General features: G+C 50.3%; 1 protein-coding gene and 1 non-coding gene across 3 annotated transcripts in view; both read right to left on the bottom strand.

Moving 5' to 3' along the window:
* The window catches only part of STXBP1 (syntaxin binding protein 1), a 62,314-nt gene continuing 35,377 nt past the window's right edge, over positions 1-26,937 (bottom strand). Inside the window, exons 6-20 of one of the 2 annotated variants that reach the window (XM_032478498.1) lie at positions 26,387-26,490; positions 24,581-24,729; positions 23,059-23,143; positions 22,153-22,283; positions 21,088-21,195; positions 19,991-20,051; positions 18,593-18,658; positions 17,866-17,946; positions 15,807-15,945; positions 15,005-15,114; positions 13,897-13,998; positions 12,211-12,296; positions 8,974-9,128; positions 7,284-7,409; positions 14-1,923 (exon numbers count right to left, since the gene is read on the bottom strand). In XM_032478498.1, coding sequence (XP_032334389.1) covers positions 7,300-7,409; positions 8,974-9,128; positions 12,211-12,296; positions 13,897-13,998; positions 15,005-15,114; positions 15,807-15,945; positions 17,866-17,946; positions 18,593-18,658; positions 19,991-20,051; positions 21,088-21,195; positions 22,153-22,283; positions 23,059-23,143; positions 24,581-24,729; positions 26,387-26,490 — 1,487 coding nt within the window. In that variant the 3' untranslated portion in view covers positions 14-1,923; positions 7,284-7,299. Of the gene's footprint in view, positions 1,924-7,283; positions 7,410-8,973; positions 9,129-12,210; positions 12,297-13,896; positions 13,999-15,004; positions 15,115-15,806; positions 15,946-17,865; positions 17,947-18,592; positions 18,659-19,990; positions 20,052-21,087; positions 21,196-22,152; positions 22,284-23,058; positions 23,144-24,580; positions 24,730-26,386; positions 26,491-26,937 lie in introns of both variants that reach the window. The other variant, XM_032478499.1, reaches the window with a different exon arrangement.
* Positions 10,032-10,103, bottom strand: TRNAG-ACC. The gene has a single exon. It is a non-coding gene; the product is annotated as a tRNA-Gly (tRNA).

The following is a 26,937-nucleotide window of genomic DNA, read 5'->3' as shown; positions in this document are numbered from 1 at the left end:
CACCGTGGATGGGTGCTGATTTATTTATTTATTAGACTCGAGTGCTTTAGTACAGAACGGTACAGAGATGATATATGTTTGTGCTTCAATACTTTCGAACACTGAGATTCTGATAATTTCAAGGTAAACAAGTTTCAAGACAGACTAACTTTTTTTTTAAAATATTCTTTTGATAAATTATTTTTATATAAATAACAGAGAAAGGAAAACCAACAGGTTGGACAAACAAGGTCCTGAAGCATGAGCATTGTTTGGTCAAGGGCAGGGAACAAAACAAGCAGTAACAGGAAGAAACAAACCAAGGCAGGTACCTACAGTCTGTCCTAAGGAAATCAGAGCTCGTAAGGGGGAGAAGGGACACGGACCTGAAAACTAATCTGAGTGCAAAGGGGAGATTTCAAAGCCTTGAGGGGGAGAACGCCACGATGCATCTAACTGGGTGGGTGAGGAGCGTATTCTGAAAGGGAAGTGGGGGCCGCGAAGAACTAGCACACACCACGTTTGCAACGACGTCACGAGACAGTAATACACACCACGGTCTGCAGGAGTTAAAGGGGGCGGGGTGGGGGCGGGGTGCGGGACGTTTTTGTGACTTCCACTGTCGTTATAGTTCATGACAAGAGCAGCAGAACAAAGAGCGTGCTCCCCACCGGAGAATGAGCTGCTAAGTCCTGAGGATGACGAGACATCCTTCCTGCATTTGCTCTTTAATTTTTGCATTAGAGCTAAGTTTTATACAGCTACGTTTTTATACAGAGAATAATAAAATGATGGTTTTCTCTTACAAGCACGACGACTTAAGACCCCAAACTACACAAAACAAAGTATTATGAAGTATGGTAAACTGAGGAGAATCTGAGTGGGAAAAGGGCTACTCTTCTTTGAAGCCCGGGGCACAGACCAGAAGCCTGCAGAACCCATTCTGTTCTGGCCCCTTCCCGCCCTTGAGCCCACCCAGGCTGGCCCACAGAGGAGGAGGAGCCCTGCTGGGGGTGATGCCTGGGGCAGGATGCGGTCTGGTCAGAAGGACCAGGTCTAACCGCTTCTCCAAAAGATCAGCGGGAGCTTGCTCCCCTCCTCATCCAGGCACAGTGACAGATGGCAGAACAACTTCCCTCAGATCACAGAGCCGTGGCCACAGGCCAGGGAGGCAGTGTGACAGGCTGGACGCCAGCCAGCACCCAGCCTGATTCCCCGGGACACCCCCGGCCCCAGCCCCAGGGGGAACAAGCCTCCGCGGAAACATAGGTTGGCTCGAGCTCAAATCTCACATGATGTTACCTGAGCTTCACTTGTAAGCTTATCTGGAGGAGAGCCAGCTGTGGGGTAGTAACTGGAGTTGAAGGTAACAGATTAATCCTCAGTTTGAAACACTCCAAGAACGGACATCTCAGTGATTCCCAACAAGAACGGGAACAACCCCAAATGGGTTTTTTAGAACACCCAAACGTCTATCTTCCCAAACGCAAGCAAGGTGCACAGGTCACACTGGACTATGTACAAGGTCATGGAATCATGACTAACGGGGAGGAGGTGTCCACTCGTCCTAAGCAGTTCCAGAAACCCTCCAGCAGTGGGTCCCTTACACCGAGCTTCTCCTCTGGGATACATATAGAAGATACTCTTTTTAAAAAACACAATGCATTCTTTTGTTTCAAACGAGAAGAGGGCATCATCCAACACGAGGACGCAGCGGCGCCAGTGCCGGCCGGGCGTGCAGAGCTGGGGGCGGCGGAGGGAGCAGGGGCAGCAAAGTAACCGAGGTGGCTGGCGGTCAGCAGTCGGGGCTGCGAGCACTTCGGGGAGAGGGTGTGTGTTTTGGAGGGGTGGCTTAATTTTTTTAACTGCTTATTTCTTCATCTGTTTTATTCAGTTTCTTCAGCGTGTCCAGCAGTTTCTGTGGGGTGAGAATGTGTGTGGATCCTGGAGGAGGCAGAGAAGACCGTGAGTGTGCTGGCTCTGGTTTCAAACACTTTCCTTTCCTGCCCTTCAAGTTCCCATGTCTGTGTCCTCCCCCGCCCCAACCCTGGCTTTGGTCTAGTGGAAGCAGGGAAGGGGTTGGGGACAGGGTTTGGGGGCTATGTCACAGTAGGCCTGGGAGACATTTGGGGGCTGTGGATAAACAGAACACATCCTCTGGCTCAGGCAGGGTCCAGGGCTGTACAAGGAAGGAGCCCGCCTCTCCAACTGGGCTCAGCGCTGTCGGCCAGGGGACAGGAATGGTGCTTCTAATTCTCTTCTGGACTCAAGGAGGAGCCAGGGAGAGAAATTCCAAACCAAATGGCAGGGGAGGAGGTTGGGAATGGGGCAGGGATTAGCCAGGGGGACTGTGTGTGGAAAGAATGGTATAGGTAGGGAGGGAGTGGATGGACAGAGCATCCTGGGGACGCCACTGACCTCTGGGAGCCAGCTGTTTGGTCCTGCCATGGTGGGAGGGACCTCAGGTGTGAAGGGGAAAGGGCTGGGGTACCTGAGGCCTTACCTTGTAGAGACTGCCCATTGTAAGAGATTAGAAATGCTTGCAAAATTTTAAGCTAATGGAATTAGATATAATTTTACTGCAAAAATTAAAAATAAAAATAAATGAAGTCCTTTTTCATAAAGAGAGAGAGAGAGAGATCTAATAAGTGCAGTAAAAAAAGATGCATGGATCGTGTGGTTTGGACATGGACTTACTCAAACAGAACAGAGGTGACTGGCGTGTGAGCATGAGGCCTGCACGCATGCAGCAGTGGGCTTCAAAGAAAGAGATCCCGGTGGGAAAGAAGAACTGAACAAAAGAGATCCGTACTTGAAAATGTGCCTCCCTGGAGATGAGGGCAAGGCAGTGGGCCTTCGTGGGAGGAGGGGACCAGAAACCAAACCCCAGGACGCCATATTCCCACCCTGAGGGCAGGCAAAAGAAGGCTTTGGCTGGTTTGTTGGGAATGATTCCAAACACCAGGGTCCCTACTTGCTCAGCTGACCCGTGACTGCTGGCACTGCGGGCCTGGAGCCTTCTGGTCAGTCCAGACCAGGAGAACGCTGGTGAAGCCCTCTCTGGTGTGAGAGGCTTCTTAACATCCTGTTCCCTGCATTTCAAGCCCCAGCCACCCAGTCACTGCCCTGAGTGAGGAACCATCCCCGGCTACTTTCCAGAGGTGCCCAGTGTGATGCCCTGAGTGGGCACCAGCCCCTGCGCCCAAAGCTGACTCATTACTCTGCAGACCTGAGAGTCTGCAGACATGGGTTTCAGCAGCGTGTCCCTGAGTGTTTTTATACCACCCAACCTCCCCTAAAGACTCTCATATCTGTAACCTTACCAATCTTCCTACTAATCCTAAAGGTCAAAGGCTGCTCCACAAAATGAGGAAACAGGAACAAACATTACTAAATTCTGAACAGAAGCATTGCCAGAATGAAGGCCTTCTGAATGTCAACTTGATGCAGTCTGAGGGTCTACACCTGAATGACAGCTGCTGGCAACTCCGCCCAGGGCATATCTCAGGGTCTTCCTAGGTTAAGGCAACAACCACACACATGCCAACGGTCCCTAACATCCTCCCAGCAGCCATCCGCCAGGAAACAAGAGGGCAGGCTTGATTTAGAGGAAAATCAAAAGGCCTCTGATCAGACGCCCATCCCAGGTGCTTCCTACCCTTGCTGACATGCAGATTCAGGGGTGAGGGCAGGGCAAAAAGAGGTGATGGAATCCACACTTTAGAACTTTCTGATATTATCTGATTGCTGACCATCTGGTGTCCCCAGAAAACATCCAGGACTAAGAGTATCCGACAATCAGTGGGGCCGCTAGGGCTCCCTGCCCCAGGGATGCTGTTCCTGGGCCCTAACCACCTGGTCTCTTTAAAGGGTACAGACCAGCGGGTGTTAATCCGAATCCCCTGGGATCCAGTTCTTGCCACACAATCATCTGCAGGGCTTTAAAACCACAAACGTTGCATACTGAGCAGGGTAAGTCCGTAATCCACATTTTGCAATGTTCTCACTTTGAACCCATAGGTGGCTGACCATGTAGGCCCTCTAGAATGGCAAGTGGGGTCCACTGCTCTGAGGGTCCCTCTTATTCTACATGACTGAGAGACTGAAATGTGAACAGTGGTCTCCAAAACAAAGTCATTCAAAGACTGTCGAACTTGGGGGCCAGACACAGTGAGCTCCACCAGGACACAGTCCTTCCTTCCTCACTGATGGGATCTGAAAACCAGAAGAGTTCTTACCAATCAGCTGGTCTGGCTGCTCCTGGACTTGGCTGAAACAGACCTGCTGACTCAGAATATTCAGGGTGGCACCAGGGAATGGTAGATTTAAACTGTATATTTAAGAGCAACCCAGGTGAGTCTGATGACCTGCCAGGGTTGCAAGGCAGTGGTCTTCCCCACCCACATCCTACAGATGGGAGAGAGACGCCCAGGGCAGTGGACCACTGGCTTGCAGCAGGTTGGTGGCACAGCCAGGCCCAGAAGCCACGCCACTGCCCTCAAGTCTGGGCATCTCATGGTCTCCCGACCCGGGAGAGGAGGTGCAAGGGAAGGCTGAAATAGTGGCCGGGCAACAGGCTGGTCTGAATTCAGATTCAAACCTGAGTCCCACTGAAAAATGAAGCTGATCTGACCCTGATCTAGAATAAAGCAAAATATTCAACATTAAAAGCAAAAACTTACTCCCCCATGTTAAATGCCTATTATGGTCAAAACCAGCCTTCCAGCCCCCTTTCATTAGCTGCCAGCAGCCTCCTGGACATTCCCCCAGAGCAACGAGATGAAGATCTAATCAAAAGGCTGCATTCCTTAGACAGTTTGGAGGATTGATTAGCAGGATTGCGAGGAGGCTCGGTGGTAACTGTGCCCTTCAGTTCTCCACGCCCGCCCCCTTTAGCCCAGACCTGGGGAGCCGGCCTCAGCTCCGGGAGAGACAGGAAGTAGACGGACAGAGCGTGGCACCAGCACCCATGCACGGCGCCTGCTAGGGACACTCATTCACTGCCACGCAGGAAGAACTCCTCTCTTAAAGCTAAGTGACTGCAAACACTGATGGTGGCAGGAGACCGCCTGCCCCTCTAACGCCCAGCAATGTCCGAGGCTTTGGTCACCTGGGCAATCACAGTGGAAGCGGGCAAGTCAGAGAGCCATCTGCTTTCTGACCTCCCTGGTGTGAGGGCTTCGTGCCTCACTTTTTCTTAACTGAACTCTCTAAACTCCAACACTGCCCAGCAAAGCACCTCAGAAGCCAAGAACATACAACCAGAGTCTGTTCGTGCTTTCTCTGCTCTGACGACAGCCGAGACCTCTGTGCCGACTGGACGTAAAACAAAGGAGAGGCTTCTTGTGACACAGGGAATCCCAGAAGGAGTCCCAGCAGGAGTCCTGGGGGTCTGGGTCTGTGATTCTTTCAGGCTCTGCCAGTGGTCTGCCACTGCCGCAGCCTCGCCTGAACATCTGTCCTTCAAGTCTCAAAATACAACTTGCATCAGAGGCCGTCCACCCACCTGCCGCCTGCACCAGCTGTCTGCACCAGAACCAGATGTCTCTGATTACCAGCCTTCTAAGGTGCTTCTAAGTAATGGTTGGTTTTTTAATAGTTGCTTTTACTCACCACCCAGTGGCCTCGCTTTCTAGGGGGAGGCAGTCTGGGCAGGATGCCAGGGCCATGGCCAGCCCCACGTCCTGGCTCACAGCCACTTGCTGCCTCTCTCCACCCTCTTGCCGCGGGCAGCCATCTCTCAGCCAAGGGACAGAAAGAGCAGGAGATAAACAGTGCAGCCTCTGGCTCCGACCTTTAGAGCAAGTCCTTCATGGATGGAGCACATTCTCTTTAAATAAACAAGCACACTTCTGATGTCACCTAGCCAGGGCTCTGATGTCCATGGCTCTGAGGGTCACCAGAGAGTGTGCGAGCAGGCTGGGCCGCCTGGTTTGAGCCACCACCAAATTACTGCATTGCGGATGGTCAGAGCCTAGAGGAGCCTCGGAGCCCTGAGATTTAGCTGCCTCACGTTCTGTGTCCTGTGTCCAGTGGGAACGACCTCCCACGGTCACCCCAGTGCTTGTGGCAGAGCTGGGGCTGGGGTCCAGGTCTGTCCACTGCTCACTCACAGGCGACTCATGGTCCTGACTCACTGGGCACGTCTCAGCCTGGAGCGGGGGTGTAGTATTTTCAGGGTCCATCATCAACAGAGCAGATGAAGTCAGGTACACAAAACACGGCCTCATCACTGACTGCAATGAAGCTAAGGGATGATTAATGCTACAGTGAGGTCTTCAGTGTCAGCCTGCCACCTGAACACATCATAGGAAGTTCCCAGCTCATAGGAAGGGTGGAAAGAGAGAGGAAGGAAACGAGGACAAGAATAAAACCTGGACAATCTGCCAAACCAACAGTGGGTTCCTGGGAACTGAAACAAAGGCACAAGCATGGACGTTCTTTAAAACAGCACACAGTGTTGAGAACAGATCTCTACCCAGAGGCTCTCAGTCTGACCAAGAGACTCCAGTGGGAGAGAGGGGTATGATTCTTAACTCCTGAAAAGGATTCACAGGATAATTAAAATAAAAGCAATTACTCAAGAGCAAATGACTATGAAGTGCCGGTTTCCCTGGAGGAACAGGAGACACGACTCTCCACTGATGGCTGCAGCTCACCACGGATAAGGTGGCTTATCATCTCATCACCCCTTAGAAATTGCTCCTCGGGATAAGCGCCTGTCCTGGGAAAAAGGTATTTACACGTCTAACTCCCGGTGACTGGGAGTCTGTTCTGACACCCTCTGCCAAGCCTTCCTCATGATCAGGTGCTCACAGGCACGTCCACTGGAGTTCTGCCTTCTTGGACAGGACCGTCCCCTGAACACCTGCTGGTCTCACTCTCAAGTTCCCACATCACAACGAGGGTGCTCTGTGTTCTCTGCCTGGCGCCCACATTGGCCCTGGGGCCAGCAGGCTTGGACGCCGTGCCTGTGGCACCCCTCCACGCCCAGCTCCTAGGAGGACTGTCCACAGCAGTTACTATCGTTTCTGGTTTAAAGCCCAGTCTGACTGAGCAGCAGGTAACCCAAGGCATGAGCAAGCTGGCAAGCTGGAGCCCAGCGGCTCTCGGGGCAGGGTTGGTGAGGGCAGCATCGGACACATTTTCAATCGGTGTTAAGAACTGCAAGCATTTTCTCATTAAAAGAAAATCAAATAAATAATAAATTAAAAAAGGGAAAAATAAAGAAAAAGAGTGACGGAATAATCAAAGAAAACCCTTCGGAGTAGAAGAGTTTCTTTTCTGTAATAAGCTGCTTTTACTTTGTTTCTTTGGCTCTCACTCCATTGTTGGAGCCTGATCCTCAAAAGATACCCTAGAGGACTCCCGGAAGTCGGGGTGTCTCAGGTCCATGAGAAATTTGGTGGGAGTGAGAATATGAGTAGAACCTGCGGGAGAACAGAGGCTGGCTGACTGCTTGAACAAAGGTACGTTACAGGAACATGCCAACTTAGGCCTATGTTTTATGCAGCCAATGAGGTGTGAGAGCGAGCCGCACGCGCACACGCGGTGCACACGCGGCGCACACGCGGCGCACGCGCACACGGCCGAGAGGAGGGCGGGCATGCACAGGGCAGGCAAGGCCACACAGCGGACGTCAGCGGTCTGCACCAGGCCTTTCCACCGATCCACACGGGCGGCCTTATCTCCCCGGGGCTCCATCTCCCAAAAGGCAACCTCAGGTCGGGGCGAATGTGGAAAAGGGGGTTTACACCAAAGCCTGGCTGGGACAGCTTCTGCCCAGAAAAGCTGTGTTTGAGCAGAGAATTAGCCAACACGCCCATGCAACATGTATGCAAGCGGGGAACACAGAAGCTCTGTCACAGAGGCCTTCGTAAACAAAGAGGAAAAAAACACAGGGAGAGATGGTGACCAGAGGAGGCTTCAGGGAGTAGGGAGGGCCAGGGGGTGTCCGATCTCCCCACGGAATGGTGGTATCTGGAAGGCAGGTTGTGGAGACAGTGCCAGGTCCATCTTGATACATCCAGGAATGGCCGGCCATGTGGGCTGGTCTGCAGAACATGATCTCTCAGAGCTTGGGGGGCACTGTGACTTGGTCATCCCAAGGTGGAGGCATAATATGGACACATCTTACTGAGATAAAGGGCAAGGGCAGGGCCCAGCCAGGGCAGTATGTGCTGACCGCCTCTTGCCAATCAATAGCAAGAGGCACCTTGGGCAGGTGCAACTCCATTTTGTTAAGGGCGAGATGGGACAAAAGGAAGGCATCTGGAGAACGCAAGATATGTTTCAGCTCATTCTTCCTATTCCAGCCCTAGAAACTGGGGAAATTCCTGCAGGTGTGAAAAAGGAGAAAAATCTCCTCCTGCATTAAGTCAGCTCTTATGGGTTGCTTCCTTTCTTCTGGAAAACTAGCAGGAAATACCAGAAGGGATACGATAGACCTACAAGTGGTGGGAACTGGTTAGGGGAACCCTTAGCAGAGCCCAGCAGTCAGGCCAGTATGTTTCGGGCAATATCTGCTCACATGCCTTGTCGGTCCGTCTCCAACGGACAAATGAAGGAGGGGGGAAAGTTCACCTTCCATTCACTGAGCACCTGCTGGAGGTGAGGCCCGTGGCCAGGAAACTGACAGGTCCCCCTCAGGCCTAGTTCAGGCTGTAAGTGGGTGTCCTTAACCACATTTGCTGGGTAAGGGAATCACAGCGTGGAGGGGGAGGCACTTCAGGGGTGACCACATGGCAGCGGCGGAGCAGGAATGTGAGCCTGGCCTGCTGGAGTCTGTGATCGCGTACTTCCCACCACAGGGAGCTGCCTCCCGTCAAGAGATACAGTGCAGACATGAGGAAGGAACCCTTCGCCCCTCAGTGTCAGCTGGCCAAGTTTTGCAGGGGCAATGGGGAACCCAAGACAGAATGGAACACCAAAGCATGGAATGGAATCAAAGTGCAGTGAAGCAGCCCCTTCCCTCTAGAAAACATGCCCACTCACCTATGAGCACTTCCCACTTGCCGTTGGCCTGGGTCACCTCATAAGCACAACGCATCTCGTTCAGGCTCACGCCCCCCAGGATGAAGATGATGAGGCGGGGACCGCTGCGGTACTCCCCGGGGGCCTTATTCTTATGCCAGTGCCCATAGCGGGCGCTGGGGCAGGGGAGAGGTGGAGAGAGAGAGACAGTGATGTTTGCATTTATAGCATTTATGTCATTCACATTTGTTCTGTACACCAGTGGCCAAAACAGAGCAGACGCCTTGCAAGTGCTGGCTGAACTGAACTGCAGCGCCAGGTGTCGAGTGCTTTGGCTGCCGAGAGAAGAATCTCTCTGAGCGCCCGTGCTGGGACTCTGTCACTCTTAGAAACACGCAGGCACCAGGCAGGTTCGGGTCAGCTTTAAAGGTGGACGTTCAACAGCTTCACCTGTGTGATGCTGGTCCAGGCACCTACCCCAGATCGCATATGTCCCATGCTTGTCTGCAGCAGCGATGACAGAGTCTAGGGCCTGTCTTCAGGCTGATTCACTGGACAAATGTGCACTGGGTGCCACACTGGGGCCAGGCCACCCCAGCAGCGAGGAGCCGGCCCGAGTGAGATACAGCTCTTGCCCACCAAGAGCTCACGGTTTAATTGGGGTGGGGAGGGCGGGGAGGGCGGGGAAGGAAGCGAGTCTGCATGTGCTCTGATGGAGGAGCTCAGCGCCATCCTGCGTACACACATGGGAGGGCAGTCTAGCCCTGATCAAGCATTACTGGTGAAGGCTTCCCGGAAGAGGTGACACTGAGCTGCCTCCTAATAGGCATTTCAATGGTGGGACAGCTCCCTAGGTGTCCCCTCTGCCCCTGGCCTCCCTCAGTGTGTCTTTACCTTGTCCTCAGAAACAATGAGGAATGAGTTGCTTCCAGGTTAAGAAAATGGGGAAAACAAAACAAAAATCAAAACAAAATGAGGAGAGCAAGGCTGCCCTGGAGAGTGGAAATTAAAAAAAAATTTTTTTGGGGGGGGGTAACTAGGTTTGCTTTATTTATTTACTTGTTTGTTCATTTATTTAATGGAGGTACCAGGGATTGAACCCAGGACCTTGTGCATGGTAAGCACACACTCTACCACTGAGCTATACCCTCCCACTGGGAGTGGAATCTTACGGCTCTTCCTGACTTACAACAGCAGTAAAGTCACTTCCCAAATCTCGGGACCCGTCTGGGCCAGCTCAGACGATCTCACAGTCACTTTTCTTGCCTGTGCAATCAATTGTTTGTCTGCCATCGTCAGCCTGGCTATGGCCCTACGTGGGATTTTGTGTTTTACTCTAACATTGGCAATATACAGTTGGCCTCTGCTGGCATCAGAGGGGATGCACAATGCTAGATGCCACGTAGGCCTGAGAGTGACGACAGAAGGCAGGTGGAGAGAGAAGATGGGTGGGCAAAGTCTGAGTCGAGGGACAAAGGTGCAACTTCTGAAGAGTGTTACCCTGGGAACCGCACGTCACAGCAGAGCCAGGGAGGAACCTGGGCCACACAGACGAGGGAGGCAGAGAAGAGAGTCTGGAGGAGAACTGCATTTATAGTATAGAGTCCCAGGGACTGGCACGTGGAGATGTCACCCTCACAGCACAGCAGGAGAGCCTTGTGGATGAGCACAAAAAGGAGATGAACCAGAGGAAGAGCTTTCAAAAATACATTCACAAGGCATCATGGGCGGCCAGGAAAACAGCACTGGAGAACCCGGAGACGGAAGTACGGACTGTTGTATGCTCACATCTCTAAGGTGAGAAACGTCTGAGCATCAGCAGGTACATGGCAAAAATCCAGCAAACCCAAGGCATCCACATTTCCATCATCTGTTTCCATCAAGAATGCATCTGAGGGGGAGGGTATAGCTCAAAGTGGTAGAGCACATGCTTAGTATGCACAAGGTCCTGGGTTCAATCCCCAGTACCTTCTCTAAAAAAAAGTAAGTAAATAAATAAACCTAATTACAACCCCCCAAAAAAAGAATGCATCTGAGAAATGTGTCTTTATTCAGATGACCTACTCGTCCCTTTCTTACTAAAATTAATGAATGAATGAAAAGTGACAACAGACTACACCAAGTGCCTGCTACATGCCAGGCTCTGTTCTAGGCACCGAGGATAAAACAGACACAAATCCCTGCCCTTGTGAGGCTGACATTCTAGTCAGGGAGACTGGCAGTAAACAAGGCAAATACTAAGTGATGGTGTAAATGGATGGAGAAAAATAAAGCAGGGAAGGGAGACAGGAAGTGGTGGTGGGGCTGTGATTTTTCTCATTATTTTCTGTGACACCTTTATGGAGAGATAATTCATGTATCATACAATTCACTCAATTAAACCATACAATTCAATGGTGTTGAGTACAGTCACAGAATTGTGAACCATCACCACAATCAATTTTAGACTATTTTCATTGTCCCCGAAAATAAATTCTGTACCTATTAGCAGTTGCTCTCCATTCCCCACCCCCGTCCCCAGCTCCTGGCAACCATCAATCTACTTTCTGTCTCTACAAACTTGCCCGCCCTGGACATTTCATATAAATGGAGGCAAACAATATGTGGGCTTTAGTGATTGGCTTCGTTCACTTAGTATAATATTTTCAAGGTTCATCCACATTGTAGCATGGATAAGTATTTCATTTCTATCTTTGGCTGAATAATATTCCATTATATGAATATACCATATTTTGTTTATCCATTCATCAGCTGATGGACACTTGAGTCATTTCCACTTTTGAGCTCGTATGAATAATGCTGCTAGGAACATTGATGAACCGTAATTTTAAACAGGGTGGTTAGGAAGGATGGGAGAAGGTAATTTTTGATTAAAGACCCAGAGGAGATAAGAGGTAGGCATATAGATATTTCTAGGGACAGATCATTTCAGGCAAAGGGAAAAGCAAGTGCAAAGGTCCTGAGGCAGAAGTAAGCCTGGCATGTTCAGGGAAGAGCAAGGAGGCTGATACGGCTGAAGTGGATGAGAAAAGGGAGGAGTGAGAAGTGAGGTGTGAGCCAGGGTGGAACAGGAAGCCAGGGAGTGAAGGGCCTCACAGCCGCTGGAAGGGCCTGGCCTGCACTCTGGCTGTGACGAGCTGGGGTGGGGGTGGGTTCTCAGGGATCATGTGGTGTCACAAGAGGACTACCGTGTAGCCGCCATCCAGCCAGACATGGTCCCACTGGCTCCCCTCTTGTTTGCTGGGCTTTCTCACTTACCTGACAGCAGTGGTGCTAAAGGAGGCAGAGGAGCGGGTCGAGATATAAGGGTAGTGCTTGGTATCAAGTTTGTCTTCAATAGTGTCCTGGAGAAAAGAGAGACAGCTGTTAGACCTGCCATCTGTTTGGAAAGGGCTGACAGAACCAAGGGAAGACAATTCCAAGAACAAGCCACTTAGCAGAAACCACAGCCAGGTTTGCAACCACCAGAGCTTGGAGCTCCCCTGCCCGCTGCTGGATGCCGGGTGCTTTCAGCCATGGACCAGACGCTCCATAGCTGGCTGATACTAAGGTTGTAGGTCTGCTCTTTAAGAGGAGAAAACGTGTATTAATTTTTCTTGCTTCTCTTTCAATTTGTTCTTTTTTCTCCCCTTTTATATCCTATGTGAGGCTATAAATGTCGCATTCTGCCCAATAAACTGACACTTGCCGTCAGTCTTGTAAAGACTAGGCACAAACAGTCTCTCAGGCAAGAGAAGGCCTTACACCCTCGGTTTTCCAAGGGCCTAATTATCTAGTGGGTGGATCCAGCTGTCCACCCACTGGTGCTGAGAAGTCTGCACTCCTAACAGCTACCATGTGAAGCCCACACATGTCTCCTGGGGGACTAGGGAGGAGGGGGAGGAAAGGGGAGCGGAGAACAAAGGAGGGAATGAGACAGAGGGGTTGGCTTGCCTATTCTGCCAAGCAAAGAAACGTAACTGGCTTCTAGATGTCTCATGTTCACCCATCCTTTTGGTTTGTGGGTTTTACAAATAGGAAGCTGACTCACTATATATATTTAAAATATATTTATTTTAACATACAATTCAGTGGGAACACCTGGATTGCTATGAATTAACAAAGGATCCCAGGCAGGTCCCTTCTCTGGACCCTATTCCTGTCCACCTGTCGAGGGCAGGAGTTGGGCAGATCACCTCCAAGTCTCACCCCAAAGCTCCAGTGGGGCAGGATTCTACACAGGGTTTCTTTAAGCTACAAGGAGGAGAGGGACACCATTGAGCTACCTTACATTCACAGACACAAAACACCTACTATGCATAAGGCATGGTGCCAGAGGACAGGTCAGGTGAGGGCACAGGGCCAAGGTCTAGAAAGATGACCCAACACAGCAAGCAGCACACACACGTCAAGAGCATCCCTGACACATGCTGGCGTCTAGGGAGGCCTCTGTGGTGCCGGGCGGTCAGACAGGTGGGTCAGAATATGGGGACGGTGTGACCAGATGGGGACTTTGCAGGGAGGCAGAATTCAGAAGGTGGGAAGGAGACTGAGAACATTCCAGGCAAGGGGTGGGTTTGAACAGAAGCATGCTTGGCAGGGTCCCTGGCTGACCTGAGGGCTTGTTGGGGAGCAGCGGGAGAAGGAGAGGGCGGGCTGCGGTCACTTTACCAAGGCCCTTCCACCCCGCTGCACCCTCAGCGTGGAGCTTGCTACTCATACGACCTTCAGATGCTGTGATGTGTTTAGTTCCTTTGGATGTGGTATCATCGAGGGGTCTCTACTACGGGGCTAAAACATGCGGATCCAGGGGACCTGCATCTAGCAGTCTCCTGGGACTGCTCACTTCACAAACCCTCTGAGGCCTGGTTGCAAATCCCCAGAGAGAGAAAATCCAGGTGTCACCACCTCCTGAGGCAGGTGAGTCTGGAAGCCTCAGATGCAGAGCCCTAGGCCCGCGCTGACCTCCATGATGTCTTTGATGATCGGGGTCCATCGGGAGAGCTGGTAGGTCTGCTCACTGATGCGCTCTTTCCGCTCCGGTTTGCTCCGACGACGCAGAGTGGACTGAAGGCAGACACACGAGAGGAGACTTGAGTTGGCCCCTGGGCTTCCCCCCAGGACTCCCTTCAGGGAGTCAGTCCTGTCAAAGACTAAGAGGTGGGGAAGTTTTCCTGGAAAAGTCCAGAATATGCCCCGTGGGCTCCAGCCCAAGAATCTGGAGCAAACTTAGTTCTTTAAAGCCATGAAAAATGGCAAACATATGCCTTTTTTTTTTTTTTTTTAAACAGGCAGTTAAAAAATAGTTTGCTGTCAACTATAGTAAAAAATACTGCTTTGGCATGACTTATCCTTTGCTTTTGCTTCAACTGCACAGGATGCACTGAATGAATCATCTCCATTCTCGTTTGGTCCCTTTGTGAACAAGGGTCTGAAAACACCAAACGACCCCCAGTCACAGGTCTCTGGAACAGAGCTTTTAACTCTAGGCTTCCAGAAGGAGGGCCCCTACAACTCTGCTGTATTAGCACTGAGGTGTGAACCAACTCCCCGCAGGAAGTGGGGTTTCCACCAGCGAGGTTCCTAGCGGAGGGCTCAGGAGAGTCCTAGACCCCTGCCCCGGCCTCTTCCAGAGCTCACTGCTGTGGGCCCCCCACACAACCTGCCCCGACTGGGTCCTGAGTCATTGCCAGCGCAGCAGACTCAGAGGTGGCAGGACAGCCTGACACTGTCACACTCTCACCCTCAAGGAAGGTGCTGAGTCTGCGTGTCCCACGGCAGGGCCGGACCGACCCCAGACCCGCAGGGTGAAGTGGGCGTGACTCCTGTTCTAGGCTGGTTCACAGACACGGCTCAGCTTAATGAGCGTGTGTGGCTGCTTGGTGTGCCTGTCTGGGTTCCTGGTGCTACACCTTGATTTTATTTCTGCCTCTATGCCTACATTCCTCTGACTGGGTCTGTTTTCTCCTTCTCGATGCTGAGTATATCACAAGCTGCCTTAAGTACGTTAGGGGAGAAGAGAGGAAACCCGCTGCTTCCCTTCTGCCCCACCCGCCCCCAGGCTGGCCCTCACGTCTGTGACGATGGGCACCCCGAGGTGCGCCATGTTGGTGATGATCTCGCTGTCCTCTGGTGGGATCTGGGCGTGCTGGATCAGCTTGTTCAGGTTCTCCTCGGTGATGCCTGAAAGGACAGACCCCCAGTCACTGTGCCCACCACTGCACGTCACACACTCAGAAGCAGAGCCAAGGGTGTGTGGGGCCTGTGCCCCTTCTCCTCGGGACTGGTGGGAGCTAACCTGCTCATCGCATCAACTTGACTGTGAGACCAGACAAGCTCAGAACCCCAGTTCTACTCCAGCCACTCCATCCTGGGCTATGACCGTCAGCAACTGCCCTTCACAGTCTGTGTTTCCATCTGTCCCCTGCTTCTCAGCAGTCCCCGCCACCCCTGGCCCATCACAGTCAACTTGGACAAGAGAGTCCCTTTTCCTATCTTTTTCATAGTGGACACTTATGGGCAACTATATGTGGGTAAAAATCAGTGATTTAAAGGCACAGTTTGCAAATGTGAGGCAAGTTAAAAGCTTCTGGCAGATCTGCTGATAAACTGGCTGTAAAGGCTCTCCCTGCCGTCCCCACCCCATCCTCTTTGAAATACTGTGAACCTTCAATTAACTCTAGACTCACTGGGAGATTCTCAGCCTCTACTTGGGACTGATCTGCCTACATCACATTTTCCCTGAAGTGAAGGATCTTCTTACTAAACACCCTTTGCCTTGTCTTCTACACTGTTTTCCACTTTGTTCTCTCTCTCAGCTGCCTCATTTCCCCTCCAAAGGGCCTATCCCGTCCTCTGCATTCCACCATTCCTACCGTTCTTCAAAAAGATGTAGAGAAGGATGATGCGGATTTTGTCGTAAGTGCTGACGTTGGCGTCCAGCAGAATGGGGACGATGGCTCTCATGGGGTCCTTGATCTTCTCCCCCTCAGCATCCGTGCCCATGGCCAGGTCCTGCACAAAACACATCACGTTGGCCCCTTTTCTGGTGACAGTCTGGGTAGATGGTAACTATTAGAAAACTGGTTGATCATAAATGCCTAGGAATTGGAGCTTGGCTGGGGAAGGTCCGAAACAGGAACCTGTGCTCTCATGATGCACTGTAATCAGCACTGGTGCCTACAGCATCCGTGAGAACTGAGCCAAGTCCCAAGATTCACTTTCCAAAAACAGATACCACATTGATTTGCCATCTTATTTAAAGATAAGCTGTTCCCTCCAGGTGAGTGCTGATACGTCTGTGCCAATTCTTCGCAAACAGCCTCAATCCCAGTAGGTCCTCAAGGGTACAAAGCCCTGCAGAGGGATCGGGGCTCACAGGGATGTGCTTCTCACACGTGGAAAGCTTTGGCACTTTAAGGTGCCTCTGCCGGGCTGGACTCTCTGCTTTGCTCCCCAGGCACTGGAGGCTGTGCTTGCTGAGTTTAATTAATCTAGGTTTTTAACCTCTGCTTTTAATCTTTCAGTCACTTTTAGGGAGAGGAGAAGAAAAACATGGGCTTCCAAACCTGCAAATCCCACTGCGAGAGATGAGGGGAGAGGAGGGGCCGACAAGGGGACTGAAGGGGAAAGAGTGAAGCGGGCATGGTCTACGGCACCCCCGCCCCCTTCATGGCTCAGGCGAGAGGCGGATCCATTATTGACAGGCCTGAGGAAGCAGCACATCAGTGTCAGCAAACTTGCTCTTGTTCTGAGACCAGCAGCTGCAACTTTCTCTGTAGCTCTTACTGAGGTTGCCATAAGGTTCCCCCTTTTCTCCCAAGATCCCAGGAGCCCCTGGCTAACAAGTATGATCTCAAGTTCAGGTCTCTTCCCAGCCTGGGTCAGAGGAAGGCAGTGCCCCTCTCCGAGGCCCTTTCACCCCTCAGTGCAGCCTCAAGAGACATTTGTTCAGCAGGACCTGACTCTCATACTCCCTCAAAGTTGATGTAACTAGTTCAACAATCACTGAGAACTTCTGAAAAAATTAAACTTCCAAGGACTAATCCCAACTGCACTTGTACTGATCTTGGGATAACCTATTTCCTGGGCAGTCAAGGTCTTCTGGAGAAGACACCTTGTGTTCGTGAAGATCACCTGTGAAATGGATGGATTTCAGCAGGGCTACTTCCCCGCAGAAGACAGCCCATGAATCAGGGCTGATCTCACAAACCTAAGCTGAGCCTGTCACGTCAGACCAGGAGATTTAAGTCTTAGCCACACGCTGAGAACTCGAGTTGTTTTTTTCTGTGAAAAGGGACCTCCCACTGAGGTTTCAGAATTGTCAAGTGCCCTCTCTTCCCTTAAAAGCCGACTGCAGCTGAGTAATGTTATCACGCACGAGGACCGGAGTGCCAGGATTAGTGACGCCACACAGCACTCCTGGAAAATGTGGCAGCGTTGTTACGTCCCTTCGCAGACAAGGAACATAAAGCAGAGAGATGCAAGCACACACACAGATCAGTGACAGGGACAGAGCTCCAATCCTAACTGTGACTTGGGAGGCAGTGGGCGCACTGCTGACCCTGGGCTGCACTGTCCCCTTTCAGCCTCTAGGTCTCTGAGCTGGAGTGGCTGTGGCAGGAGGAAAAGGTATTCAAGAGGTAAAATTCAGCCAGCCCCATTAAGGGAGGGCTCGGTGCTCCATACCTCTTTTCTGCCAACCCAGGGAGCCTCTGGCAAGTCAGACATGCAAAACCCAAACGGCACAGCACTCCAGACTAATCTAGTCCCTACCATTGACTGTGGAACTGGCTCCAGAGGGCTGAGGCAACACCATCTAGCAGACTTTCTCATTTCTATTTCCTATGATTCTGCAGGATGGTCAAGGTCAGAAGTAATAATTCAGCTAGGCAAAGAAATGGGCCCGGCAGAAAGAGAAGGAAATGGCCCTACCTGTTCCACGCGGCACAGTTTATCCACAGTGCCTTGGTAATGCTTCATGCAGTCTTCGGCCAGGTGCAGGTGGGTCGAATACTAGGACGAAGCAGAGGGTGTGTGGTCAAGGGATCGCCCGCTGACTCACGCAGAATCTACTGGGCACTGACTACTGCTAGGCACCAAGGCGTCTCCAGCCTCATAAAGGAGATGAAACATGCGTCCAATCAGGTTCACATACCCGACCACGGAGAGAGTGGTGTGTGTCGGGGAGAGGGTGGTAGGATGGTTTCACACACGTTCACAAATTCTTTGATACTCGTCCCCCCAGGAGGTGGAGCTCAACCCTCTCTCCTTAGCGCGGGCTGGATTGGGTGACTCGCTTCTAAGGAATAGTGTGGAGGAAGTGACGTGTGACTCCCAGATCACTGTGACTTCCCCGAGCTCCCTCTATAGGGCCGCTCACTCTGGGGAAGCCAGCTGCCATATCATGAGGACACTCAAGCAGCCCTGGGGTGAGGCCCATGGGGTGAGGAATTGGAAGGATACAGAGGAAAAGAGAGGAAGAGGAGAAAAGAAAGTCATAGGAAATAAGCTGTCTTCCCAACCATTCATTTTTTTCTAATAAAAACTGGAGATGACTAAAAATTTGTGGATTTCAGTGACCAGCACAGTGGGGCTTTGAGGAGTCTTTTTGCAGTTGTTTATACTCACAGTTCGAATTGATCACTTTGGATCGTCATACCTTGCTGAGCTCTTTCTGGTACTGGGGCATTTTCTTCAGCATTTGGGACAGGTCCCGCATGGTAGTCTATAGGGAAAGGAAAGCATATGGTCTCACCCAGTGGCCCTGAGCTAAGGTGGGTGGGGCACAGGACAGGATAACAGCCAGCACTGGACATCCTGAGTGCACACTCTATAACCCCTGAAATGCATCTGTTAAACACAAGACCACATGTGTTTAGATTTTCAGGTCTCTGGCCCCCAAAAATTATTGACTTAAATACCATGACTGTATCATAGGTGGGGAACTGAACTCTGAAGTCTAGCAAAGTTGTATTTTATTTGCTGGACTAGAAAGTTATTGAGAGCACAATTCTTGCCAGGGAAGAACAATCTTTCCTCTATATACCGCTTTTCTGCACACTCAGCTCAAGTGGTCTTGGCATCAGGTCCACATTTCACCCCGGCAGAAAGGCTGTAGGTGTGTAGATCGGTAGAAAGTAGGCAGAAGGGGAGAAAAGGCTTGAATCTGCACCCTGACAAGTGGAGGGGTCTGTTTACTTTCTAATTGGGTGACCCACCTAATCCCACTCACGTAGCTGACAAAAATTGATTGAATGACTACTACATACCAGGCACTTTTAGGTGCTGGAGACACAAGGACGAAAACAACAAAAAAGAATCTCTGCCTTCATGGAGCTGACAATGAGCAGGGGAGCCATTACAACCGAGTGGCTCAGCACTCTTGGAGGAATCACCAGCGTGGGTGCACAGAGCAGAGGCACCTCCCTGGTTTCCCAGAGAAAACGATGCCTGAGCCAAGGGACAGGGACCTCACAAGGCAAGGGCCAGGCAAGGAATTCAGGCATGGCTTGAGCAAGGGTGCAAGGAGGAAGGAGGCAGAGATGAGACTAGAGTCCATGGGGCCTGATGACCTGGGCGCTGCAAGGCGTGTCCATGGTGGGGTTTGGTTCTGCTGGGATGAGGAAGTCACCACCAGGTTTTAAGCAAGGGAGTGACACAATCAGACCTGTATTTCCCTTGACTAAGAGGAGTAAACCCTCCGATAAACATCAGGATAAGGAGAAGCCCAGGTAAGTAAGGGGATCCTAATTCTACCACGAGCCAAAAAAGGCTCCACAAGCTCTCCTGGCTTAAAGTGTATCATGATCCAAAACAGTAAATATTACTCCTCAGGGTAACAAAAAGCAGCTCTCTACAAATATCAAAAAAAAAAAGGGGGGGGGCCTCCAGATCTCAATCTGGAATACAAAAATAAAGCAAAACAATTATCGGATGAAAAGAGGCCTGTCCCCCCGCCCCCTTTCACCAGTCCTGTGCTGAGGAGGCATCCTCCCTGTCCCCTGGAGAGAAAGCAAGGGTTAACCTACAGGGCACTGGAGCGTGAGGACAGGCTTACCTTCTCTCCAGTATTCATTCTCTTGCTAGAAGAAAAGTCTTTCAGAGAACGAGTGACTTCCCTGGAAGAGAGGAGGCAGCTAAGCTTCAAGGCGGCACCAAGTGCCTCTGTATGGGCGCTACAGGAGTAATACTCCTTCCTTTAGGAACACGTGGTGACTTTTCCTGCTCCGGAAGGTACACATTTAAAGTGGTTTTCTAAGAGGAGAGACAGCGATACATCATTTTCCTAATGTTCTAGATCAGGGGTCTCCCTAGTGGGATGTACAAGGTGATTTGAGAACAGAGAAGAAAATACTAGAACAGCTACTTATCTTTTTCAAATTTATCTTTTTGTATATGCTGTGAAATAAACATATTGGTACAATAAAGCATACGGTTAATGCATAAATAAACTTATATACTGGAAATGGGAATTAACATTTTTCTAAAGCTGAGTGATCCAAAGAGTTTGGAGATCGGTTTTCTAAACAACAGAACTGACCAGGCTGTAGTTTCTTCTCTCTTCCTTTTGAACTTCCTGAGGCTATCACCAACTCAATGTAGCAGAATGTGTCCTTCTGCAAAAGCAGGCTTGTCTCCAGTTTAAAGGTCTTATTAAAAACTTCCAGTGTTAGAAACATTTTGAAACATTTTCAGAGCAAGGTACTGGTTCAGTACATGGATCAGCACATCAACTCTTGCCCAGAAATTTTAGGTATGACAACAGGGAGGAAGGGGACACACCAGCTACATAAAAGAAACTCAAATTGTGTGTAGTGGAGTCTGGATCTTTCAATGAAACAAACTGGCTTTAAGTGTTTAGTGTTTATAGAGCATTTTGCTGAGAGAGCTACAAATGCTTTCTAAAAATTCTAAAAGCAATTCTAACACAGAATGGGTTTTCTAACTTCGTGAAGTCGGCGTAGCCTGAGCTCAGATAACAGAAGGCACTCATCATCACTGGTTAGCATGTGGCCAAGCTGAAGCACGAATTCCTCCACTGGTGAGCTCTGCTCAAATTGCCCTGAGAATGGGCACCATCGACTGTGATCGCCTGGGTCAGAGGGGTGAGCCCTGGAGCAGGGGCGGGGCTGGCTGAGGCCTGGGGGCTCTTACTGGGACACCTCCGCGATGTGCTTGTGGCGCAGCGCTATCCAGAGGTCGTCATCCTCGTCCAGGAGCACTTCCTTCACTCGCGCCTCCCCGATGCCGCTTGTCTCGTACCTAGAGGGGAGATGTCCCACAAAATTCATCCATCCCCCTGTGTTATAACAGATGGATGTTCATCCAAATGATCTGATGCATCACTGTCTGAGTCAGGTCTGCTGCATCTAACAAGGCTAACAATTTCTTGGGCAGGGAGATACCCAAAGGTCTAATCAGTGTCAAACTGGCTTGAAGTCCTGTTTTAAAATCTCCAGGCTCAGCTGATAGGCGCTCCACCGGAGCCACCTGGTTCAGGCGTGAACCTGGGTTCAGAGGGACTTGTAAGGGAAAGGCAGAGACCGCACTTGCTCTTTGCTGGGAAAGGACCAGGATACCATCTCAAATGTGTGGGACCTAAATAGCACTCCGCAGCTGCCTGCAACCAACCCTCAGCAAATTTTCACATGTGAAATCATGAATGTCTAAAGGAAAGCAAGTATTAGAAGTACCAAAAGGGGGAAAGCTGAGATTCAGTCATATTTTGGGGACCTTCATTTTGAAACCACTATCTTTATGATTAATATTATAAAACAAATAACATGACAACAGTATAGTCTGTTCCCATAAAAAGAAAAGTAAGTTTTAGAGACTGAGTTTCTGATGATTGCTACCAAGAAAAATGTTGTTTATAATGAAGAAAACTGCAAATGAAATTCAGTAAGTAACACCTGTTGGTATATTTTATCAACATATTTCATGATCTATAGTTAAGAAGTTTCAATTCTGAATAAGATAAGCTGTCACACACAAAAGTCAACATACTAACACACCCAAGCAGGCTACAAACTAAAGATCTAAAGTTCCTGTTCTCCCCAAAAAGGGGCGGGAGTTTCTGGCTGGTGGTACAACTGGGAACTTGGGACCTCACAGAAGAGACTGCAGGCTTAGCAAGACTGGATCAATGCACCTGCCCTTCCTAGGAGGTGTGTTCGGCTCACTTGCAAAGCTGCAGTCACCCCGGGTCCGTGTGCTTACTTGTATACATCATTTTCAATAGGCAGCAGGTCGTAACTCATCGCCTGAAAAGTCAATTCATGAAGCACGGGGGAACTGGGGTCGAAACCACGGTCCAGGATCAGGAGCTGGGAGCGAGCCTTGTCTGGGCCCTGGAAGGAAGGACACAGGGAGTGCTTTCAGGAGCCACCCCACACGACTCCAGCTTCCCCGACTAGCACTGCTACCGCTCCTGTAACAGGTGGCCACAGGAAGTGAATTCTGACTCAGACAGCACTAAGTCCATTTACTGCTGGGCAGGGACACTGATACACGCCATGTGTCTATTTCATAACGAGGGTCCTCTGAAGCAGATCCAGAACTGCGGCTGAGGTCCAAAGAGAGCCTATGAAGGGGAGCGCCACCTAGGTTCAGCTATACATAGGGTGACCCACCATCCAGCCGGCCTGGGACTGAGGGGGTTCCCAGAATCTGGGGCTGCCAGTTCTTAAATAAAGATAGTGATGTAACAGTTCTGTGTCTTGACTGCAGTGATGGTTACGTGAATCTACACTTGTGATAAAACTGCACAGACTTGTACATACACACACGAGCATGTGTACAAACTAGTGAAATCTGAATAAGGTCTGGAGAATGTACCAATGTCAATCTTCTGGTTTTGATACTGTACCATCTGAGGGATGGACGCAGGACTTCCAGTGCTAATACTGGGAAAGTTCCAGCCAACAGGAACAAGCTGGTCACTGGGCTGCACTGAGCAGAATCTGTATTGCCTGCCCGAGGGCTTGAGTGTTTCCCGGGAGCTCACTGCATGGGAACGGGGTGCTCGTGGACGCTCTGTGAGCAACCAAACCGAGCCGTGCCCGGGCTGCCACACGAACACCGTGGTCGCTCGGCGAGAAACATGTGGGCTAGGTCAGGACTCACCTCCCCCATTGTCGGGTCATCGGCTTTGTAGGCGTCGAGCTTGTCCTGGATTAGCTGAGCCAGCAAAGCATTATCCTTGTATTCCCTGACAAAGGAGAGCAGCAGAGGGTGAGCGGCTGGTGCCCCAGTCGGCGGCACTGTCTGCCCTCAGGGAGGAAGGCAGGCCAGCACGGAAGGGTCAAGGGGGACTCGAGCTTCATCTGCACTGCTCTTCCACAATGAGAATATACTCATATTACATGTGCAGTCAGAAAGGACAAAGAAAACACTTAGCTCAGTGCCTGGAACAGAAATGACTGTCTAGTTCCTTGCAGCGCTGCTCCCAGCCCCAGCCCCTCAACGAGTGAACCGCAAACCCCCACTGCTCTGCCAGGAGGTGGGCTTCTGTCTGTCAGGAGCACCCTAAGGAGGGCAGGGAGGAGGCGCTGCTCTGCGGTGCACATTCCCGCGGACCAGCAGGCGGTGAGGATGCCTGGCACTTTCAGCTCAGGTCCTCAGCTCCTCCCGCAGGGACCCCACCGCCTCTGGCTTCTCCTTGTGGGACTGTGACTCTCGCTCACACCCACGTCTTCACACCCCCACAGCACTGCCTTCACTCCCCTGTGCAAATCCCCCAAAGGCTGTCCAGGGAGAACCACGGAAGGGCAGGATCCCACATCTGTCATCCGAGGCTTCCAGAAATGGCTTCATGTTGCCCCACTGCCTGCACGTGCACAGTACAAGACTCCCAAGGCTCCTCAAACTCGCCCTTTGTTTTCCTACCTTTACGCTTCTGCTCAGCCCAGTGTCCACACAAAACGCCCTCTGCTCCTCATCGGGCTACTGAGATCCAAACCTGTCCTCCAGGATCTAACTCAGATGTCACCTCCGGTCTGAAGCTGTCCTTGCTCCTCTCAACTCAAAGGGCCCTCTCCCTGCTCCAGGCGCCCAGGCCTGTGGCCTGTACCATCCTAAGGCACCGGTGTCGCAGGCCTGTACTGTAGGTGTGCACAGCTCATGCTCACGTCTGTTGGTACACACCTTACCTACCTGCCTGGAGCAGGGGCTTCAAAGGGCAGGGGCTGTGTCCTCAGGTTAAGTCCCGCTGCCTAGCACTTAGCACACGGCAGGCAAGTGACTTTTATATAAAGTGAATGACTTCATAAAATCTGGGGACTCCGTCCTTCGGAGAATTTTCTCTATTTTATCTTACTCTGAAACATCCTTTGCAAGATGGTATTTGTTTTTAAAGGTGACAAAGAGATGAAAAACTGTAGGAAACCTGGGCTGCAGATATATGGTGGTTCACACCTGGATATTCAATACTTGAATATATGTATTTCATGCCCTTTTCTGTATGTATTAGTGTATTTCATAATAAAATTTAGAAAGTAACAAAAACACTGGAAAATAATTATAAATGTGGAGGCTCAAATCTTGATCTTCTGGAGACAACTGCCAGAGGCACTGTAGGGCCAGAGGAAGCTCCCTGCTCCGCAGCCCCCCGGGGGGCCGCCGAAGGCAAGCTGGTGCCCTGCCTTACCCCCGGTACCGCACGGCTGGGTACTCCTTCAGGGTGGCACACAGGGTTGCAATCTGCTCCGCCAGGCGCTCCAGGATAGGATTCTTCATCTGAGCCTTGTGGGGACTGTAAAAGCTTTGGAAAGAGTCAGCAGAATCCAAGGAATACACCTGAGAAGGGGGAAAATATATATAAATATAGATACAGGCCTGTTTGCATCCAGAATGGTGACCGGTCAGAGTCTTCTCCAACCTCGGTAGAGGCTACAGAATGCTTTTCATTCATTCCACAAATGTGGCTGGGCATCTGCTGGGTGCCAAGCACTGTGCTCAACACTTGGTGACCGTTAGTGACCAAACTGTTACTGTCCTCAAGGAGTGTGCAATCTTATAGGAGAAGGCAGACAATGAACAATACATATAATGAAAAATCAGTCCTATGGTATGTGAGAAACTGGCAAGAGTCTGAGAACATAATAAATAAGCAGGGACAGAATGCCCGCAGGCTGGGCAGGGAGGACAGCAGGCCCCCTTGAGGAGGGGACATTTGAGCAAGGGTATGAAGGAGGTGCAAGGTTTCTCTCCAGCAGGGGACTCCCTGAGGAGAGATGGCTGTGCCAAGGCCCTGAGGCAGGCATGTGCCTGTGTCTGTGTCACTGGCCCTTATAAGTTCAAGTAAATAAGGGACAAGCTAGAAACTGTGCTGTGACTGTGGTAGATAAAGCAGCTTTTTATGGATTTAATAATTTCCTATCCTCAGTAGTATGTTGCAGGTATTTTTCTTCCTTCTTCTTTTTTTTCTTTGAGGGTTCTAGAAGTTTAAAATTTCCTCTTAAACTACTTAGCCTGCCAGCTATCAGTACTCTCTTAGACTCTCTCTTATGTAAACTACCCTGATCTGGCAAACCTGAGGGTTTGTTTTTTCTTTTAAGTTTATTACTTTTCAAAAATATAAGAAATATAATACGGTTGGATATGCTAAAGTTGGATTTTGTTCAATCCAGGTGGTGACAGGCTCACACAGAGGAAAAAAAATCCCTGCCCTCGAGCTGGGAATAGGCTTTAGGCCAAGGGAGAAGGGAAAGAGGCTGTCTTTTTAAAATATTCACACTTTATTTTTTCCATCTCTTCTTCCCTAAGAACTGGTCACTGTCCAGCACTAGAAGCCGATGTGTAAGGACCCACATGCCACAGGCATCTCTTACCCCTACAAAATGCATGAAAGTTGTGTTATTTTTGTTTCTTTGCTAGAAAGAGGCATTTTAACAATCTTAAAATTCTAAGGTACAAATTTTGTATATTCTCTCATGATCAGCCTCACTTTTACTGGTTTACTGACTTTGTTTTTTTCCCAAGGGGAGAGGTTTTGGCACGTGAAGCGTTAACAGCTCATCATGACGAAGGCTACCATCTGTTCCTTCAGCACATGACAAGCTGAGGTTATCTCTACATAAAAACAGTCTCCTTTGCAGCAGATGGGTGTTGTCTGATCCCTTCCCCTCCCCTCCTGCCATGCTCTTTCTGGATTGGCTACTTTCTGGTTATTCAAGGACGCAGCCAATAGGAGTGAACACCGTGAGTGAGGTGAAATGAACAGCAAGAGGGCACAGTGGCTGGAAAAAGTCAGAAGGAACCAGAGAGTAAGATGAGGGCATCCTGGGTCGACTCCTGAGGAACACTGTTTCCATTACATAAACATCCACTCACAACCCAGCACTCAGCAACTCCCTCCCCAACTCTCTTTATGACACCCCACCCCTCCTGCTCAGACTGGGCCTGATAGAATAACCAGGATGCAGATTTTCTATGCCCCCTCAGGCAGCCTCACCTGGGATTCATATGGGAGGAATGCAATGTTGATTTCCGTCAGAGTTTTGATGACTTTGGCTGCTCGAGATTTTACCAGCTCGTTAAACAGGGCGTCTGGACAAGCTGCGAGAATGAAAAAGACAGTAGGTTTTCATGTCCATTTGCTGGCTCATTTCAACAGTCACACATGTCTGGTGAATTCTGTATTTTATTAGGATTTTTTAAAGGCAAATAGAAAGTTCATTCCATCCTGAAACTTACTATCTCTAGGGTATAAAAGGAATATAAAACCATCTACGAGGCTCTCAATGTATAACAAAGGAACAAATGGCAGGAAAGACTGAGATATTGGAAGCTAATAAAAACTATTTTCTGATATTAAGGAGAGGAAGAAAAAGAGCCAGGAGCAATTGAAAGGAGATAAGGAAAAGGCCTGCAAAATAAACAAACACCACACATCTGAGATACTTATGAAAAATAAAGTAAGTAAAGAAAAATAAAATCCTTGGGAAATGTGATGCAGACATTTCCCCAGGCCCTCTAAGGAACTCAGCTGCACAGAAGACCCAC

Source organism: Camelus ferus, chromosome 4 (assembly GCF_009834535.1).
Source record: "Camelus ferus isolate YT-003-E chromosome 4, BCGSAC_Cfer_1.0, whole genome shotgun sequence".
Taxonomy (NCBI): domain Eukaryota; kingdom Metazoa; phylum Chordata; class Mammalia; order Artiodactyla; family Camelidae; genus Camelus; species Camelus ferus.
The sequence above is the reverse complement of the archived record's forward strand: the minus strand, read 5'-3'. Positions and strand labels throughout refer to the sequence as shown.